Raw genomic sequence first — 17954 nt, 5'->3', positions numbered from 1 at the left:
CACTTTATGTGACCAAGTTATCCTAGATAAGTATTACATAAAACTGGGGTACCAGTTCTATTCACTGGTTTGAGCATGTGACCCATATGGTTCGAGGCTAAATGGCGAGGCCCAGGTTCAAATCCTCCCCATGTCCATGCACTGTAGGTCCTCCCCTGGTCACTCCCCCCGCTTTCCTGTCTTGTCTCTTCTATGGCAATAAAGGCTCATTTAAAAAGAATTACATATAACTGTATTTAACCATTTCAGTCAGACCAAAATTAATTATTGCTCATTTACTTTTGGTATTTTTGTTTTTAATTGGGATTTTTTTAATCATGTTGGGGGGTGGGGGTGGGGGGGGTTTACACCTTCACACAGTTTACCAGACCAGTGGTTTAATTTAAGATTACAATTATAATTGACAGAAAAAAATAGAATAGTATATACTGCATTTATATAATGGAAAACCTGCAACGCTCAAAACATAATAGACGGTATGTACTGTATATTTAGCTAGCAAAGGAGTATCATTCAAATTACCCAATAAAAATAGAATCCATTTAATTTCTAACAAGAATTTCTAAAAATACAAATACAATTTTGTTGTTCATGATTGTTTTCACATTTATATCCCATAATTTTTCTCACTACATAATTTACAATGTGGCTTAACACATTATTATTTATTGCCACCATTCTTCATATCTTTTTTTATAGCCCCCTTTCCCTTTCCTTGCTGTGCCTTTTCCCGGCCCTTTCCAGGGTCCCCTTTCCCTTTTTGTCCTTGTTGAGCCATTTCTTTCTCTTGCTGAGCCAGGGAGAAGTGCTCTACATCTGGATTGATATGGTTGGTAAGTTTGCCCTGTTCATGTGAGCTTGCAGTTACAGGATATGCTTTACTGGTTGCACCTTTGTTAGGAGATGGCATTGAGTTTTTTTTTCTGGGACTGGAATGGCTTGGAGAGTGACGCCTAGACTTAACATCTTCTTTTGGAACAAGGTTTAAGTCAAAGGACAGGGGTCTGCCACATACTGGACTCAGAGGGATCACAAGGCTGTCCCCTGGGGCTCCGAGAGTTAGGTAGACCTCTGGAAATGTAATTGGCTCATTGGCATTCTTCTGTTCCTTTGTCAGAAAAAAGTAGAGTAAGTATTGAAAGCACTTCTTTTATTAAGGCGATACCTTTGGGTAATCAATTATTGTACAGCTTACCTCCTGAGGTGTGAAGCTCACGGATACACTCACTGTCACCTGCAACATGTCACATGTCATTGAACTCTAACAGTGTTTCAGCATCTATTATCAGTTTTCATTTGCTGGGATTTCAGTCTTTGTATTTCAAATTTAAGAGGCTTCAGGAAAGAAGGATCCATTTACTCCAAACAGAAACATAAAACTGAAGAACTGAATATTTAAAATTCTAAAAGCTGGAAATAAGTTAGATCTTTTTTTAGAGATTAGAAAGACTGGTAAATTCTTGTAATCTACTTGTGTGTTTACATTGCTTCTGGATATTATATATTTTTCCTCACAGTACACTTGAATGTAATGAAAACTGAACAAGTGAACAATTTACCTTAGCTGGGAAATTAGACTTCTCAGGGACAAATGAAGCAGAGCTGGGTAAGGCCTTGGTGGAGCCGGACTCTCCACAAGCCATTTGAGGTTGTGACGTAGGTCTGGAACAGTTCTTCTTTGAAGTCGATGGTGTACATTTAGCCACTGTGATCTGTGGTGGTGGAGAGACCTTGCAGAACAAAAATCAGACAAGACTACTGCACTTCCAAGTGTTTTGCAACTATAGCTGTGATTTATTAAAATACAATCAATGGTAGGATGTTGTTAAAGCTGTTTACTGATAATAACATGTTTTTGATGGAGCTGTATCTGAATTTGCAGCCATGAAAAAAAATGTCTGACATGATAATCTAGTTACAGAACTGTAGACACAAGTCAAGGCTTACAAGAGATAGGCCAAGAATTACATAATGGGTCATTTACAAATTAATTTAATGGTTGAACACTAATCGGGAGCTTTCCAAGTATGACATACAGAGAGAGCTACATGGCATTTATCACACGTTTCTACACTCCTCTTAAATTTCATACTACCACTAATTTAGATGTTGTGTAACTTACTGGGATTTCAGCCTTTGTATGTCTACTTATTTCTTTTCCTTCAGAATTTCCACTTATCCCTGGCAGGGTGGGAAGTACAGCACACTGATCATCTAGTCGTGACTGACTGGAGGTGATGATTTTGAAGAATGCTTCAGCTTCAGCTTCTGCACCTGTGACGAAGAAGCAAGAGTTATGACATCTGACTGACATCTCAAATATATATATATATCTGGCCTCAAGGGCACTATGCATTTTTCGGACCTATGGGTACATTATTTAAAGCACTCCCATTGTGTGTAGGTGAGGAAGGTGTGCTTCTGCTGGGTTGTAAAAAGCAACGTTGCTCTTCCATGCGTCCACTTTGTACACGACTTATCATTTTAAGGAACTGCTCCTGTTCAGCGGCAGAAGCTTCCTAAAAGGGTTTACAGAATGATAAGCCATAAGAAGTGGGACAACTCTCAAAAAACAGCAAACAGTGAGTACCACTAAATAATCATGATAACCACATTATTTCTTGGACTGGAGGATAAACCTTCTAATCCATCACTTAACTTTTATTAACAGTTATAACATTACAGGGCATGGAAAAGAACTGGTGAAACTATAAGATGAACGATATGTGGTATGTGAACAATGACCTGCCAACGCTGTTCAGTTTTGGCACGGTTTAAGGAGGTAGACCTCTGAAGAGGTTTACCAGATGCACTTGACACTTCACACTGTGATGAAGGGGAGCCCAGACTCTGGAAGATGTGGGGTGCAGAACATCTCTGTTCATCCATCCTTGAGCCCTGATCAAAGCAAACTGATAAATCTACATCTGCAAAAAATACTTGACAAAGAAACAAAAACTATTAACTTTTTGTAATGCTATGTATGGGGCCAACCTGGACTTTGGAAACCAGGTAACACAAGTAGCTTGCATCCATCTCAGCAGCAGTTGGTGTTAATGTGGTACCTCCATTCTGTATCCCAGGTAATGAAGGAAGCGACACTCTCTGGTCGTCCAGCCGTCGACCCTGAGAGCTCGCCAGCAAGCTGAAGAAATTATCAGAATCTGGGCATTGGATGTTAGGGAAAAAATGAACGTTAGCTTCATGAAGAAAGGTGCACAGTGTTGTATAACAACATGCAAAACCAATTAAGTTTTCATTGGGAAAAACATGAAATGCAAAAATCAGGAATGAAAACTTTCTGTATTCTGACCTTGGGGGTTTTCACTCTGACTGAAATGGTTGGGTGTGGACTGAGGAGTAGCATTTAAAACGCATCGCTGCTCATCCATTCGGCCACGGTAGGAATTACTAATTAAGGTAAAAAAATCTTCCTGTTCAGCTGGAGTCAAGAGCTAGATGGGATAATGTGAATTTAGTTGAGTCAATGAATAATGAGAAACATAAATGACATGGAAAAGAAATAGGCATACAAGACCTCATTGTTTAGTGCGAATGTCATTTAATGCAATTTCTTTGAGTTAAACGTGATAGCACTGACTTGAGGACATACCTGTTTTTGACATGTTTCATCCTTACTTTTTGGTCGTTTTACGTTTGAACGGGAGTTGAAGGAGTCTGAACATGACGGGCTCAATCCAGATTTACGCTGATCCTTGTCTGATGAGCACAGTGTCTCTGGGGGTAGGATTGGAGGTAATGAACACCTTTGGTCATCCATTCTGGAGTCCTGAAAATGTATCAGGCCAGCATTTTTGATCAGTAGGCCAACTATAAATGCCTAAAAGAATGTTGTTAAACTTAACTAGAAAGCCACTCTGTCAGCTGGGCTGACATATTAAAAATTACATATTGGCACTTTCAAAGCTTGGGAAAATACATCTCATATTAAGTGTTTTAATATGACATTCCCATGAAAACAGTCAACATCTTCAATGCAACATTTTGGTACTTCTTACTTTCTTGTTTAACAAAGAAAATTCCTTACTTGAACTTTAGAGACCATGTAACACAAGTAGCTTGAATCGGCAGTAGAATTCACATTTTCATTCTGTAATCCTGGTAATGATGGAAGAGACACTCGCTGGTCGTCAAGCCGTTGGCTCTGAGTGTTAGCCAGCAGATTGAAGAACATTTCAGGATCTGAAACTGATAAAAAAAAATACAGCAATAAAATAATACAAATTTTTAATATAAATATTCAACCTGTCTGAAACTGGAGCACTCAAGTTCAGTCAGATTCAAAACTGCTAAAGAAAAGGACATTTTAAATGATGGTTATTTATTAAAATGCCCAGCATTACTGAATTTTCTGCAATGTTTAACATACTTGCAACAGGCTTTCTCTCTGTGTATCTGGGTGTGCAAGGAGCACTCTTGCTAGGATCCAATGAGCAGCACTGGTCCTCCATGCGTCCACGCTGGCCATCGGTAATCATCTCCAAGAAGTTTAGTTGTTCATCAAGTGATTCTGACTTTTTAGGTTAGTATAGTAAATAGTAAAAGGTTTCAAACAATTGGTGAACTTTGTGCTTATATGGAATTAAACAAGTCAACAGAACAAATCTGTAGTAATTACTACCAGAATAACACATTTGAATAGAACAGACCTTTATAGAATTTGAGCATTCACGTTGAGAAGGAACCTGTAATTGGTTGACTGGAACCGACAGATGCTTCCTGTTTCTATCTGGACGACTCTCAGTCACAGAGATATGAGGTGCAGAGGCATGATGGTTATTGCATCCAGTTTCCTGAGGAAAACAGGTCATATTTTGGAGTTGACTTATATCATTAATTTATCCTATCTGTACAGGACTATGCCTCATCATTTTGCAGTCACTTGTCTAGTACCTGGTAGTTAAATCCAGGCAATGATAAATGCGGGTCAAGGTATTGTCCCTGTTTTTTAACCAAGGTATGGGAGGACCTCTCATCTTTTGAGCCTGTGGGAAGTAGGAACAAAGCAATCAATAATCAAGCTATAAAAAAAAAAAAGTGGCTATACACCGTACCATGATATTTGCACCATCCCAACCTGCAGGTGTAGTGTGCATTTTAGCAGGACTTAGAGAGCAACACTGTTCGTCCATTCGTCCACGCTTTGAGTAACTCATTATGTCCAGAATCTGCTCTAGTTCTGGGGATTCCTGTTAAACATGGAGTTTTTAAAAATGACACAACTGACTGTCATGTTATAGTTTCTCAACATAAACTGCTTTTATTGAGCCATTCTGGTTCAAGGTCAAATGTAAATCTTAATGTAAAAAGAATTATTTCTAATGGCTAAGCTCTTTCCAATCTCCATAAAGGTTCAGTAAATCTAACAAAACATCAAAATCAAAATAATTACAGTATATCACATTAATAGATGCATCTATCACAAACTAAAACAATAATATGAATTACTTTTACTAATTTACAGAATTAAGATTAAATTTCTGTCTAAAATCTAATGACTATACACCTCCCTCTATAACTGGAACAAGAGAACAGAAATCAGTTTTACACTGCAGACGTCCTACCAGCACAGTGTCAGAAGGTTCTGATTTCAAATCCATTCCAGTAGCTGCCATTATTCAAAAAAAAAAAAGACCCCAACTCCAAACTAGATGCAAAAAGTGTTATAAAAGAGCTCTTCTACAACTGGAATATTGTTGAACTATTATATGCATAAAAGAAATGATACAGAGTGATGCTTTTCCCCATGTGTACTGGATATGAAGCAGAAGAAGGGTTTTAATAGTTTAGTCCCCAGTATTAACCCATTGCCATTAAGACCTCAGCGCCTGCCCTGTTCTTCATATTACCATCTGTAATCCCAGATGAAAACATAATCCTCAGCATGGAGAGGGATGATCTTTTTTCCTGGTAGGTATGCATGCTTTCCTTCCTGACCCAACACTTTATTTAAAGTTCATGTTTACATTTTGAAGACCCACTTTCTCATTTTATATATATATTTATATATATATGTGTGTGTGTGTGTGTGTGTGTGTGCCAAAGAGAACAATTAAGAGATTTTAATTATTTTAGTTATGTACACTATATTGCCAAAAGTATTCACTAATCTGTCTTCAAATGCATATGAACTTGAGTGGCATCCCATTCTTAATCCATAGGGTTTAATATGATATCAACCCACCCTTTTCGGCTATAATAGCTTCAATTTTTCTGAGGCGGCTTTTCACAAAGTTGCGGAGTGTGTTTATGTGAATTTTTGACCATTCTTCCAGGAGCACATTTTTGAGGTCAGACGCTGATGTTAGACTAGAAGGCCTGGCTCAAAGTCTCTGCTCTAATTCGTGCCAAAGGAGTTCTGTCGGGTTGAAGCCAGGATGCTGTGCAGGCCAGTCAAGTTCTTCCACACCAAATTCCCTCATCAGTGTCTTGGACTATGCTTTGTGCACTGGTGTGCACTGGTGTGCACTGGTGTGCAAAAAACCCATTCCATGAGTCTCTCTATGCAGTGTCTGAAGGCCACACGAAGTTTGTAGCGGTTGACTGCAGAAAATTGGTGACTTCTGTGCACTATGTACCTCAGCATCCACTAACTCCCCTTCTGTCATTTTACATGGCCTACCTCTTCATGGCTGAGTTGCTATCATTCCCAGTCACTTCCACTTTGTTATAATACCATTAACAGTTGACTGTGGAATATTTAGTAGCAATGAAATATCACAACCGGACTTGTTGCACAGGTGGCATCCTATTACACCTGCTGGAATTCACTGAGTTCCTGAGAGCGACCCATTTTTTCACAAATGTTTGTAGAAGCAGTCTGCATGCCTAGGTGCTTGGTTTTATACACCTGAATTCAATGATTTGGATGGGTGAGTTAATACTTCTGGCCATATAATGTATACAGAGTATACTAGCAAACTTGTCTAGTATTTTCTAGTACTTTTTTTTTTTTTTTTAGCCAAACAATATTAAGGAAGCATATAAATGTAGACTGAAAGTCCTATGGAAAAGAATCAAGAAAAATTCAACTGAATTTTGCCTTTATTGCTCATTTTCAAACAACAAATAAACAAGCACCCACCACTCTAACTCCCAGCAATATGTTAAATTATCTAGTAAATGTGCCAGATAACACAGCAGTTGAGACATTATTTCTGAGACGTTTAAAATTTTAAACAAGGGAGAGGGGTTGCCTAGAGGGAGAATATATTTTACCTACTTAATGTAAATCTATATACAATATGTGCTTCCACTGTGTGCAGCTAAAATATACTTGAATTAAGAAATCTGATATGAGGTGTTCTATTTCTGTAGCAATTGTGTAATTTATGACTACATAACTAGGCAATTAGAACAAAATTAAGAGTTTAAATATGAATAGTACAATAATCAAAATATTGTTTAATTTACTATTTAAATACAATTTCAATCACAACAGTACACAGAGCCCACCTAACTACAAAGCAAAGCGCACTCTATAATAGAATAATCACAACTGCTCCCTTACATGGCTACATCTAACATCCTTGGTGATGTCAGAACCTAAACAGTATACCAGCAACATATCATTTCCAGACTCCTACTCCAGTATTTTATTCCTGACTTGGGAGTTACGGATCAGGATTTGGAACTTGGTCCAAAGTCTTCAAGTCATTGAGGAAACTGGTTGGAGTCAGGATGTTAGATGATCCTGTCAAGGGAAAACAAACAAACAAAAGATTTAAACAGAGGTTCAACAGTCAGGTTCAACAATCATCAGTTCTTCAATAGCAATTGCTTACCAATCAGCACTTCCCACTTCCCATCAGTGGCTCGAGTGACTTCATAAGCACAACGCATCTCAGAGTATGACACGCCACCAATCACAAAAACAATCAGCCGAGGGCCAGAGCGATACTCAGTTGGAGATTTATTTTTGTGCCAGTGTCCAAAACGTGCACTGCTGTAAAAGAAATGATTGAGCAACATATAACTATTACTAAAACTAGACCTCACTTTCTGCAAGTTATTAATGATCTATCATTAATTATGTCAAACAACAGTTAATCCAATTGTCATACAATACTTCTTTTTGATACAGTGCTGTCAGGAAATTCACCTTTATGAATAAGTATGAATGCAAAAATCCTTTCAGTAACTGTTAAGTTTTATATTAACAGACTATATTATAGAGCTATTTATATCTACTACTAATTGTTAATTCTGCACTTTGCTTAAAAAGAAGTAGAAAGCATTGTGCATTCTACAGATTATGAGTAAAGCTAGATCTGGTCTGGATAAGCACCATCATTATGATGGGAATTCCCTAGAGGATTATAGAGTATTCAAAAATGTCTGAAATTTCCCCTTTAAGCTCTACTTCACTTTGTCAAAAGCTTGACTCCAACTCATTTGAAGGGATAAAAGCTTTTATTTCATAACATTATCTGTCATTTATCCCACTTACAATTGTTGTTGCTGTATGAATAAATAAATAAATATATATAAGTAAAATGCTGGGCAAATGTTCCAACTAACGTTAGCTTGACAAACTTAAGGATTCCTCCTTGTAAATTAGTCATCAACTGTTTTCCTTCATATAAATCTATATATTTGTGAACTATAACATTAAAAAAAGTAACAATGTGCATTTTCATAATGTAACTTTTCTGTTTTCTGCACCCACCTGACTGCAGTCTGAGTTGTGTTGATGGGTGCAGGTTCAGCAATGAATGGCCACTGCTTTTTGTCCAGTTTGTCCTCTATGGCATTCTGTGGTACAGAAACACAGATGGTATAAAAAGTTGTGATGTGAACAAAGATGTGCAGGTTTGCCAGTGACATCTGAAATGTCATTTAAGCATGAATACCTCCATGATGTCCTTGATGACGGGTGTCCACCTAGAAAGCTGGTACGTGCTTTCTGTGCGCTCCTTACGATCTGGCAGTGTTTTCCCAGCATTGCGACCCTGAAAAACAATACGTATGTAAGATATTCTGTTTAAAAAATAATAATAATAATAAAAAGCACAGTTCCACAACATTAGACTGTATTCCAACTTACCCCAGCTATAATATTACAGCCCAGGTTCTGCAGGTTGTAAATAATGCTTTTGTCGGTTTGTATGTTTGCATGCTGGATGAGTTTGGCAAGGTTCTCCTCCCCGATTCCTGAATTAACAACCAGACTTAATGAAAAAAGTGTTTGCTATAATGATCTTTGTCACTGTAAACAAAGGTTCCCTGATAAACAGTTGCACCTGCATGCTTCTGCACAAAACAAAATTACTGTTTAAAATTAGATTTTAATAAGCCAAACAAAAAGCTGCGACAGGAGCACACCTTTCTTCTTGTGGAATATGAACAGCAGTATGATGCGGATTTTGTCATAGGCACCAACGTCATTGTCTAGAAGCACAGGAACAATGCTCTTCATGGCATCTTTTAGAGGTTCCCCATCTGCATTTGCTCCCATTGCAAGGTCCTGTGGAAGACAACCGTAGTTTACGATCAACTTTTATTGAAATTTTAATCATCAACTTAAATCAGCTGACAGTCATCCCACAAGGCAGTTAACAGAGGAGAATGATACCACTTTATTCCATTTTTCCCTTACCATGTATTCTCCTTCATGACCACGATACTGCTGCAAAACTACCGCAATAGCACCATTACTCCGTTGCTTTCACTTAACTACCGCTGGCATTAGATGAAGTGTAGAAGTTTTTTACTCGATGAAATTGTAATTTCTGTTTTATACACACACACACACACACACACACATATATATATAGTTATGTCAAAATACTGATAAATATTGAATACTTGGGGTTGACTTGGGGTTTTGTACTAGCTATGTGTAGCTCTGGGAGTTCCCTTTTTGTAATCCTTCAATGAATGGCCGCCTGGGTACTCTGTGATTTCCCAACATAATATGGACTAAGCCTTGTTAACACCATCCGCAAACATTGTGAGCAACTGAAAGATAAATTTGTTTACAACATTACACACATGCATTTGTATTGGGTTTCAAAACAATGTAGAACAAACGACAGCAGATATAGAACTGTTGCCATTTGGCTTATACGGTACATCTTAAGAGCCAAAACATGCCCAACGGATTAAAGAGGCAGCTTTCAGACATGCCGACAATCCATTAGTGCAGTTGAGTGATTTACTCATACAAAAAGGCTCCATTAACACTTGCACCTCATAATGCCACAGCCATGCATAGCTTATAATTTCCCATGTGCTTGTCACTCATCTGATTCTGGACTAGATATAGCAGAATGTGTCCCCTCAGGGAGACAAGGCATGTCTGGCACATAAAACTAAACCACTGGGGTTTGGCTCTGGTCTGGACTCTGGCTTCTTTCCTGGTTCTGGCCGATGGAAGGACTTCTACTGTACCAAGTGGTACATCTGTGTTATTACATGCCTTTGGTATGCCAGAGAGAGCACACAAACTTACAAAAATGACATAACACCATCTTCTGCATTACACATTGATGTTAATGCCCAGAATAAAGCTTCTTATGAAATATTACAATTTTTCTTGAATAAATATCAACAGATCACAATGGCAGAAGAAGAGGAGCATAGGAGTTACAAAGACACTGTCAATTTCAGGTCACTTGATGTGATGAGTGGATGTAGTAATTCCATGTTAGGCATTCGGTCTAAGATACTCAGTCAGTGTAATGCATTGTGCCATTTTAGTTTATTCCTATGTGATAGAATTATTACAGACTGTTCTGGCAGCACTGCATCATAATTCATGTTAAAAAAAATATATATCAGGTTCAACTAGGGTGCCAAACTCCTCACATATAGAGATTATCATCATCATTTTGATTACATTTTTTGATTACAAAAGATAGAAATGGACTTCCACAGTGTATTAAAAAAAATGCATTGGTAAAAAAAAAAAAAAAAAAAGTGTTCATCTAGAAGAGTCAAACTTCTAAATACAAAACATTCAGTTGTACACGGGATACTAACCTGCTCCACTTCACAAAGTTTGTCAAGCGAGGTCTTGAATTTCTTCATACAAGCCTCAGCTAGGTGCAAGTGAGTGGAGTACTGTAAAGGAAATTGCATTAAAATTCATTACTAATGATTGCCTAAGATATATAACATTATATATAAAAAGGAATAAGACCATTTTGAAATATAAGCAAGACTGACAACTCTGATTTCTGGAGCTACCCCAGCTCCTTTCTGGGGAGTCCTGTCATGATGGTCAGTCTACAACTAGAATGTGGGCAACTTTTTTGGCCTGGTTTTGAAAGCTTACTGAGACAAAATAAAAAACTGTGGTCTAAACCATGTTCAATTTATCATCAGAAATGCATCTTAATAAAATATGTGCAAAATCTTGGAAAAAAATTTTTTCACTATTCTTATCAGTAAAATCCTAGCTAAACTGAACAGAGATGACTTTTACAATCGGATAAAGGAAAACAATAAACAAATGATGATAGTACAAGTTAAACAGATTTATTTTTGTTTGTTTTGTATTTTTTAACTAACTCACCATGCTCAGCTCCTTCTGATACTGCGGCATCTTCTTTAATATCTGAGACAGATCTTTTATATTGGCCTGAAAAAAAAGTAACATTTTCACCAAAATGCCAGCATAAAACAAAAACAGTATTAATGTTCTACCATGGACACCTGAAGCAGTAATATACATAACACTCACATTGTCAGTGCACATCCTCTTGCTCTCACAAAATGTGCGAAGAAGCTCTGTCACCTTCCTGCAAAAATGGATTGGAAAATTAGAATGCCCAGTAAAGGAAAACTCTTACTGGATTACAATACCACTGTGCAAACAAATTTTAATAATCATAGAAATGTTACTGTGACAAACATACTTAGTGACATCTGCAATGTGCATGTGTCTGAGCTGAACCCAGAGTTCATCATCTTCATCAAGTAACACGTCTTTCTCTTTTGCGTTCCCAATGCCAGTTGTCTGATAACTTAATGTTAAAAAAAAAAAAATCAGAAACACACAATAAATAAATAAATAAATAATCTCACAAATGACTATGAGGAAATGGTATGCCAAAGAGAGGACACAAACCAGACAGTAGCTAGTGTAACGTTAGATGCTCACTAACCTATAGATGTCCTGTTTGATGTCAAGCAAATCGTAAGCCATTGCTTGGAAGGTCAACTCATGAAGTACAGGTGAGATGGGATCAAATCCACGATCAACAATTATTAGCTGTGATCGCGCCTTATCTGGACCCTAAACACAATGAAAATTAAGGCTATTTTCTGATACTTTTGAATATCTGATTTAACAGATTTATTTAATAAATTGTCTATTTGAAAGTACATGTTAATAATATGTTCCAACATCATGCAGTGCAATTACCATAATTTAGTAACAATGCCAGATGCAAAAAAAAAAAAAAAAAAGGAAATGTGAACAGCATACTGAGATAATGTGCCTGACATGCACAGAGGCAAAAAGAGAACAGTAATACATGCCTGTGAAGGCTCATCTCAGGAGCAAGGAAATGTCAGCTAAGAAAAACAGAAGAGAAGGGAAAAAAGGAAAAAAGGACAGGTCCAGCAAAGTATGAGGAAAAATAATCATCAGGAAATAAATCCCAGAAACCAAAGAAATATTCACAACCTGTTAAGCCGAAGAGCTGCAGAATCCCAACAGAGATTTATTCTCTTATATGAGAAAGATTTAGCAGGAGAAAGTAGTTAAAAACCTTGTTCACGATTTTTCATGAAAGATTTGAAATGATACAGCAGAGCATGTAAGAATTCAAGTGAGTGAAGACAAAGTACTTCCAACCTCTCCCATGCTTGGGTTTTCAGCTTTGTGAGCAATGAGGCGCTGGTAGACCTCTTCAGCCAGTCTGGCATTCTCCTCAGGTCCCCTAAAAATAAAGTGGTATGCAACTTTAAATCGGCAAATAAATTCAGTAGGAAACTAACTTCTATATAGTCTCATGCAAGGCTTCCATACTTGCGGTAACGAACTGCAGGGTACTCCTTGAGAGTGTCACACAGTGTCGCAATCTGCTCTGCCACATTTTCCAGCATTTTATCTTTTGCTTCATTTGCCTGAGAACTGTAGAAGGAGTACAAGGAGGTTGGGTCATCCAGCGAGAAAACCTGCAGGGATGAGAGGAAAAGCCCATAGTGATAAACCCACAGAGAATATTACTATGATCACTTGTGGGTTTGGGAAACATTTATCTTTATGCCATACAAATTTTTTGATTAATTGCAGAACAAAAGGAAGCATTCAGGAGCTACAGACACCTGACACCTTACCCACCTGAGACTCATATGGCAGAAAAGCAACATTGATCTCTTTTAAAGTCTTGACAAATTTGGAAACTCTGGATCTCCCAATCTCAGCAAAGAGAGCATCTGGACAAGCTACACAAACAAAAGTGTTTTTAAAGTATTTTCCACTGGAAGTCTGAAAATAAATGTTAAATACATTTCCCATATATTATTCCCACTCTTACTGTCAGTGAAGAAGATGTGTGCTGCTTTGTATGTAAAGGCTGCATCTTTGAAGTCACCAATGAGACCACGAACTGACTGTAATTAAAACACATTTACCTTTAAAATATTAAGCACGTGAGAAAAATCTTGAACATATTGTAACCTTAAAAGATGGAACTCTGTCAAACAAAATACAACAGATAACCTTTTCAGATGGAGTAATTAAATAAATGGCTTCCAAACTGGAGATGGGCTCTCTGCGTTTATTGATGTCCTCCACAACTGAAAAACAGAAAAGGAAGTAAGATTGCTTCAGTGTCACTTAAGGGTGTAACAGAGCGATGTGACATAGCAGCAGATCATACTATATGTAGAAAATGTAGGGAATTAAGTTGGCACATTTTATACCTCAACAGCTATACTATTCACAGTAAAAATAAATAAATACCTGTCAATCTCTCATTCATGCAACTCTGCCACATTTTAAAGAATATGAATTATCTCCATACTTACTGGTCACCCCTTCTGCCAAAATCTCAGACATCTTGCAGCATGAGGACAGAATTCGTGTGGTCATGTGATCCACAATGAGAACCTACAATAAAGACATGGGCTACACAGTGGTTATGAATTCAGTGCAACAAAGTCAGGGAAATTTGTTCTTTTGTACTTTCCATTACCTTCCACTCGCCATCCTTTTTCACACTCTTGATTACACCACTGATGATTTCTGCAGATGAAAAAGATTGATTTTTGATACAAGAACAACCAATAACCTCTGAAGGAATATATCTAGCTCAGCACACAAAAAAGTGTTTGTATAACAAAAGTAAAATAATGATAAAAAAATACTTTGAGAAACATGATTCACAATATTCTAGAGTTTTGCTGCAGCATTCATTGGTAATATATGCTTTTCATGAAGTGTGGCATATGTGACAGTTTCCAAAGAACTTCACTGAATGAAGCCTTCACTGAAAGGCTTTTGTTTACTTAACAATGATAAAAGCCAGAGGTCAGCTCTACTCTCAAAAATGGCTAATTCAGAAAACAGGAACTTTAAAAAAAAAAGAAAAAAAAAAAAAAAAGAACACACACACATACACAACAACAACAACAGCGCATATTCAACACCTACAGTTGCAAACTCAGTTGGGTGCAACTTCCTGGTCTTATATAGACAGAAGCATAATTGTTCCTGTGACTTCCTAAGCACAAGGTGTGGTGCATCTGGTAAAACAAACAGCCAAGCTGAGAGTTTCATGCTGTGTTTTACTGTTCTCAAAAGGGTTCCTTGCATCCCATAACAAATAACTAAGGCACAAAAGAAAGAAAATATAAAAAGTACAACTACACTAATGTGATGTCATCATTTCCTTGTTTAACCACCCATTTAAACAGTCGGTCTTAGGGAGTCACAACTATGTAAAAACATAGTTGTGACTCCCTAAGACCGACTGTTTTCCCATTAATTAATTTGATAATTGATATAATTCGCTTGTTATGGAAGTTCATAAAGAAAAAAAAAATTGTGTTCCCTATTCGCAATGATTGGTGTAAAATACTTTGATGCTGGTAGGGTTCCTGAATGTTATGGTGGATACTTAATATAAATGTTTAATCTGGATCAGGACTTTTGAGAGAAAGAAAAGAATTGAGGTTTTTGGACCAACTGTGATCTTCATCACTGGCTTGTAATGTTTGTTTGTTTTTCCCCTCTTACAGAGACCTGGAAAAGATGATTCATTGGAAGAAGTTTGTTAAATCTTAAAATGTACCAAATCTGTATGGAAACTTGCTTATGAGGGTTTATTCTGTCACTGCTCCGAGTCCAATATTGAAATGAGACTTTGTATTTTTGGTGAGGCATACTCCAGTGGGTCAGTTTGTGTGGATAGGAGATAATAACTCATAAAAGAAGGCCACATGACAGCACTTCTTCCTTTTTCCAGACTGTTTAAGGGATGCATGTCACATTAGTGGAAATGTGAGATGAATCCATGTAAACCCAAACTCAAAAACAAATGGGTTGTCTAGTACAAACAATAAGCAAATCAGTGCTGTCTGTTCCCCGAGGTGAATAGAGCCAGTCTTACTCAAGTATTTTCAGTACACAGGTGATTGGTTTCAGAAATGATCAATTATTATTAAAATTAATTAATAAAATGTATTATTGTTAAAAAAAAATCTGTTCACATTGCAGTGCTACTCTATACTAGAACAAAATTTACAGTCTCGGATATCTTTAAACATTTGATACAGTGAAACCGTTGCGAACAATGTAAACACTTAACATAATAGAACATTATCACATGTAGGCCTACAAATACGTATTACTAAATGAGCCTGGGGCGGGGGGCTTTCAACACACTGTTCTAAAAGTTATCTGTAACAAAAGTTGTGACTTGTAGAAGCATTACAACCTAAATGTTCCAGATGATTTAGCATAATCACAAGCGAAGTTACTAGACTTCCTTTCAGATTAGCTAGAGTGCGTCAGCCTGCAACTTGGACTGTCAACACTTCACTAACGTCACCACTTTTTGCTTTCAGGTCTGGCTGTTGTCACAAAAATAAAAAATAAAAAAAACAATTCCCCGTCAGTAAATATTTTTACCAACACGTGAAACACAATAATAGTAGTTAACATACGTGCCTTTTAAAACGATAACATCAATTCCTTTGGTAACGTTACCACATTAGATTAGGAGTGAAGCAGGAAGAAAACAGTTGTGAACCGTCATGCACAACACAGTTATCTTTAATAAATTGAACGCCAGTTCTTTCAAAATACAGCGAGAAACGTTCAAAAAACAGCCAATTGAGTCTAACTGATAGATTAGATACAATGAATATGTCACTTACTTTCTCCGACTACAGCTTTCAGCCCACTCGGTGCCATCTTGACAGCAGCGTTCTGGACAGTCGGTCACTTCCGTATGGTCGAAGCACGAAACTTTAAAAAGCAAAATACTGCACCCTACTGTCAAAAGGACGCCATTACAAGAGTCTCGTTTTTGTTTGTGTTTGTGTTTCGTTTTTGTTTTTTGTGGTTATATGGTTTTAAAAAAATAAAACATGTAGGAACATCCTAAACTGCATTAATTCTGAGTTATTTTAGCCTTAAACAATGGGATATAATATCATTAGCAAGCCTTTCTATGGTCGTTTTGTTGGTTCCATACGTTAGTAATATCAACATACCATTGATTGGCTTCAGTCATTTACATCTACTGTCACAAAGGGAAGAGCACTTACTGCTTGAATCTTGGATTTAAAAATGAATTACAGTTTTAAAAGCTAAACAGTTGTACGAAAGAAATCCACACACTCTTGCCAGTGGGTTAGGAGACAGCTGTGAGACAGCCTGTTGGCTGTGTAGCACTGCCAAATATATTTGAGGGTATGATCTGATGAGCCAAGGGGGAAATGTGTCAGCACTTCAGCACCACTGATGAAATGTTCAGCTGCTGGCTCTCTCAGAAGTAAATATTTATACTCATGAGATCCCATTTCCATTTGATACATCTCCTTCAAAATGATTTATGATTTAAAATCTTCAGGATGTGAGAACAAGTCTCACCTCTTAATAAAATAAGTGGTAACTAAACACTGGGCAGTACAGAAACAATCCTCTAAGGAAATATGGTTCACTAGAGCATCAAGCCTTTCCTAAAGATGTACAATCTGTAAGTGTTGCAAGGGAAGCTAAAATATCTCCCACAGGTCCAGTGGAAAGTCCAGTCCAAATCAGTAGTCACTTTGTGGGTGGCATCACCTTAGAATAAGAATGCTGGATAACATAAGATGCATCTTCATATAAAGCTATTCCATCCATCCATCCATTCGCTTCCACTCATCCTGTTCAGGGTCACTGGAGCCTATCCCAGCTGTCATAGGGCAAGAGGCAGGGTACACCCTGAACAGGTCGCCAGCCTGTCGCAGGGCCAACACAGAGAGACAAACAACCTTTCACACCTATGGGCAATTGCATGTCTTTGGAATGTGGGAGGAAACCCACGCAAGCACGGGAAGAACATGCAAACTCCACACAGAGAGGGAGAGGCCTAGGCCAAGGTGGAATTGAATCCAGGCCATCCAGATGGTATTCTAACTGTGAGGCAGTAGAGCTAACCACTGCACCACCGTGCTGCCGTAAAGCTATTGTTACCCATTTTATTTTAATACATAAAACATAAGTAAGAAACCAAAAATAAAAACAATGTGCTAAATATGTGCATAATCAGTGCAAATTCTCACCCACAGAGTGATTCATGGAAAATGGACTTATAAATTCTAACCACTTAAACAAAAATCCCCAACTATCATCATTCTACAAGCAGTTTCCTAACTGGAAAGTACCTCATTTCATCAGTAGTTACTTTATGCCAGGTTATGTATTTTGTTGCCATCCACCCTTTGTTTTCATTTTTTGACTCCGCCTTAGTGCATTGTGTCTTGTA

The 17954-nt window shown here is 37.5% G+C and overlaps 2 protein-coding genes across 3 annotated transcripts; both read right to left on the bottom strand.

The window, feature by feature from the left end:
* Nucleotides 1-130: 130 nt before the first annotated feature.
* Nucleotides 131-5791, bottom strand: LOC115784108 (uncharacterized). The gene is made up of 15 exons (XM_030735201.1): nt 5586-5791; nt 5099-5210; nt 4915-5006; nt 4671-4814; nt 4391-4535; nt 4049-4209; nt 3614-3790; nt 3314-3455; nt 2995-3164; nt 2746-2898; nt 2366-2519; nt 2123-2274; nt 1560-1730; nt 1196-1234; nt 131-1108 (listed from the first exon to the last, which is right to left on the bottom strand). Exons 1-15 carry the CDS (start codon nt 5634-5636, stop codon nt 662-664), a joined length of 2310 nt encoding a protein of 769 aa, XP_030591061.1. The 5' UTR covers nt 5637-5791; the 3' UTR covers nt 131-661.
* Nucleotides 5792-7047: 1256 nt separating this feature from the next.
* stxbp2 (syntaxin binding protein 2) lies at nt 7048-16454 on the bottom strand. Of its 2 annotated transcripts, none has more exons than XM_030735209.1 (19): nt 16357-16454; nt 14172-14221; nt 14005-14086; nt 13697-13773; nt 13512-13587; nt 13316-13419; nt 13001-13149; nt 12827-12911; nt 12132-12262; nt 11883-11990; nt 11708-11765; nt 11540-11605; nt 11005-11085; nt 9346-9487; nt 9068-9174; nt 8874-8972; nt 8690-8775; nt 7806-7963; nt 7048-7714 (listed from the first exon to the last, which is right to left on the bottom strand). In XM_030735209.1, exons 1-19 carry the CDS (start codon nt 16391-16393, stop codon nt 7635-7637), a joined length of 1776 nt encoding a protein of 591 aa, XP_030591069.1. In that variant the 5' UTR covers nt 16394-16454; the 3' UTR covers nt 7048-7634. The 2 variants fall into 2 exon arrangements, with proteins under 2 accessions (XP_030591069.1, XP_030591068.1); XM_030735208.1 differs by having other exon boundaries at nt 7806-7966; nt 16357-16453.
* Nucleotides 16455-17954: the final 1500 nt, after the last annotated feature.

The sequence above is a fragment of the Archocentrus centrarchus genome, chromosome 8, assembly GCF_007364275.1.
Source record: "Archocentrus centrarchus isolate MPI-CPG fArcCen1 chromosome 8, fArcCen1, whole genome shotgun sequence".
Lineage (NCBI taxonomy): Eukaryota > Metazoa > Chordata > Actinopteri > Cichliformes > Cichlidae > Archocentrus > Archocentrus centrarchus.
The sequence above is the reverse complement of the archived record's forward strand: the minus strand, read 5'-3'. Positions and strand labels throughout refer to the sequence as shown.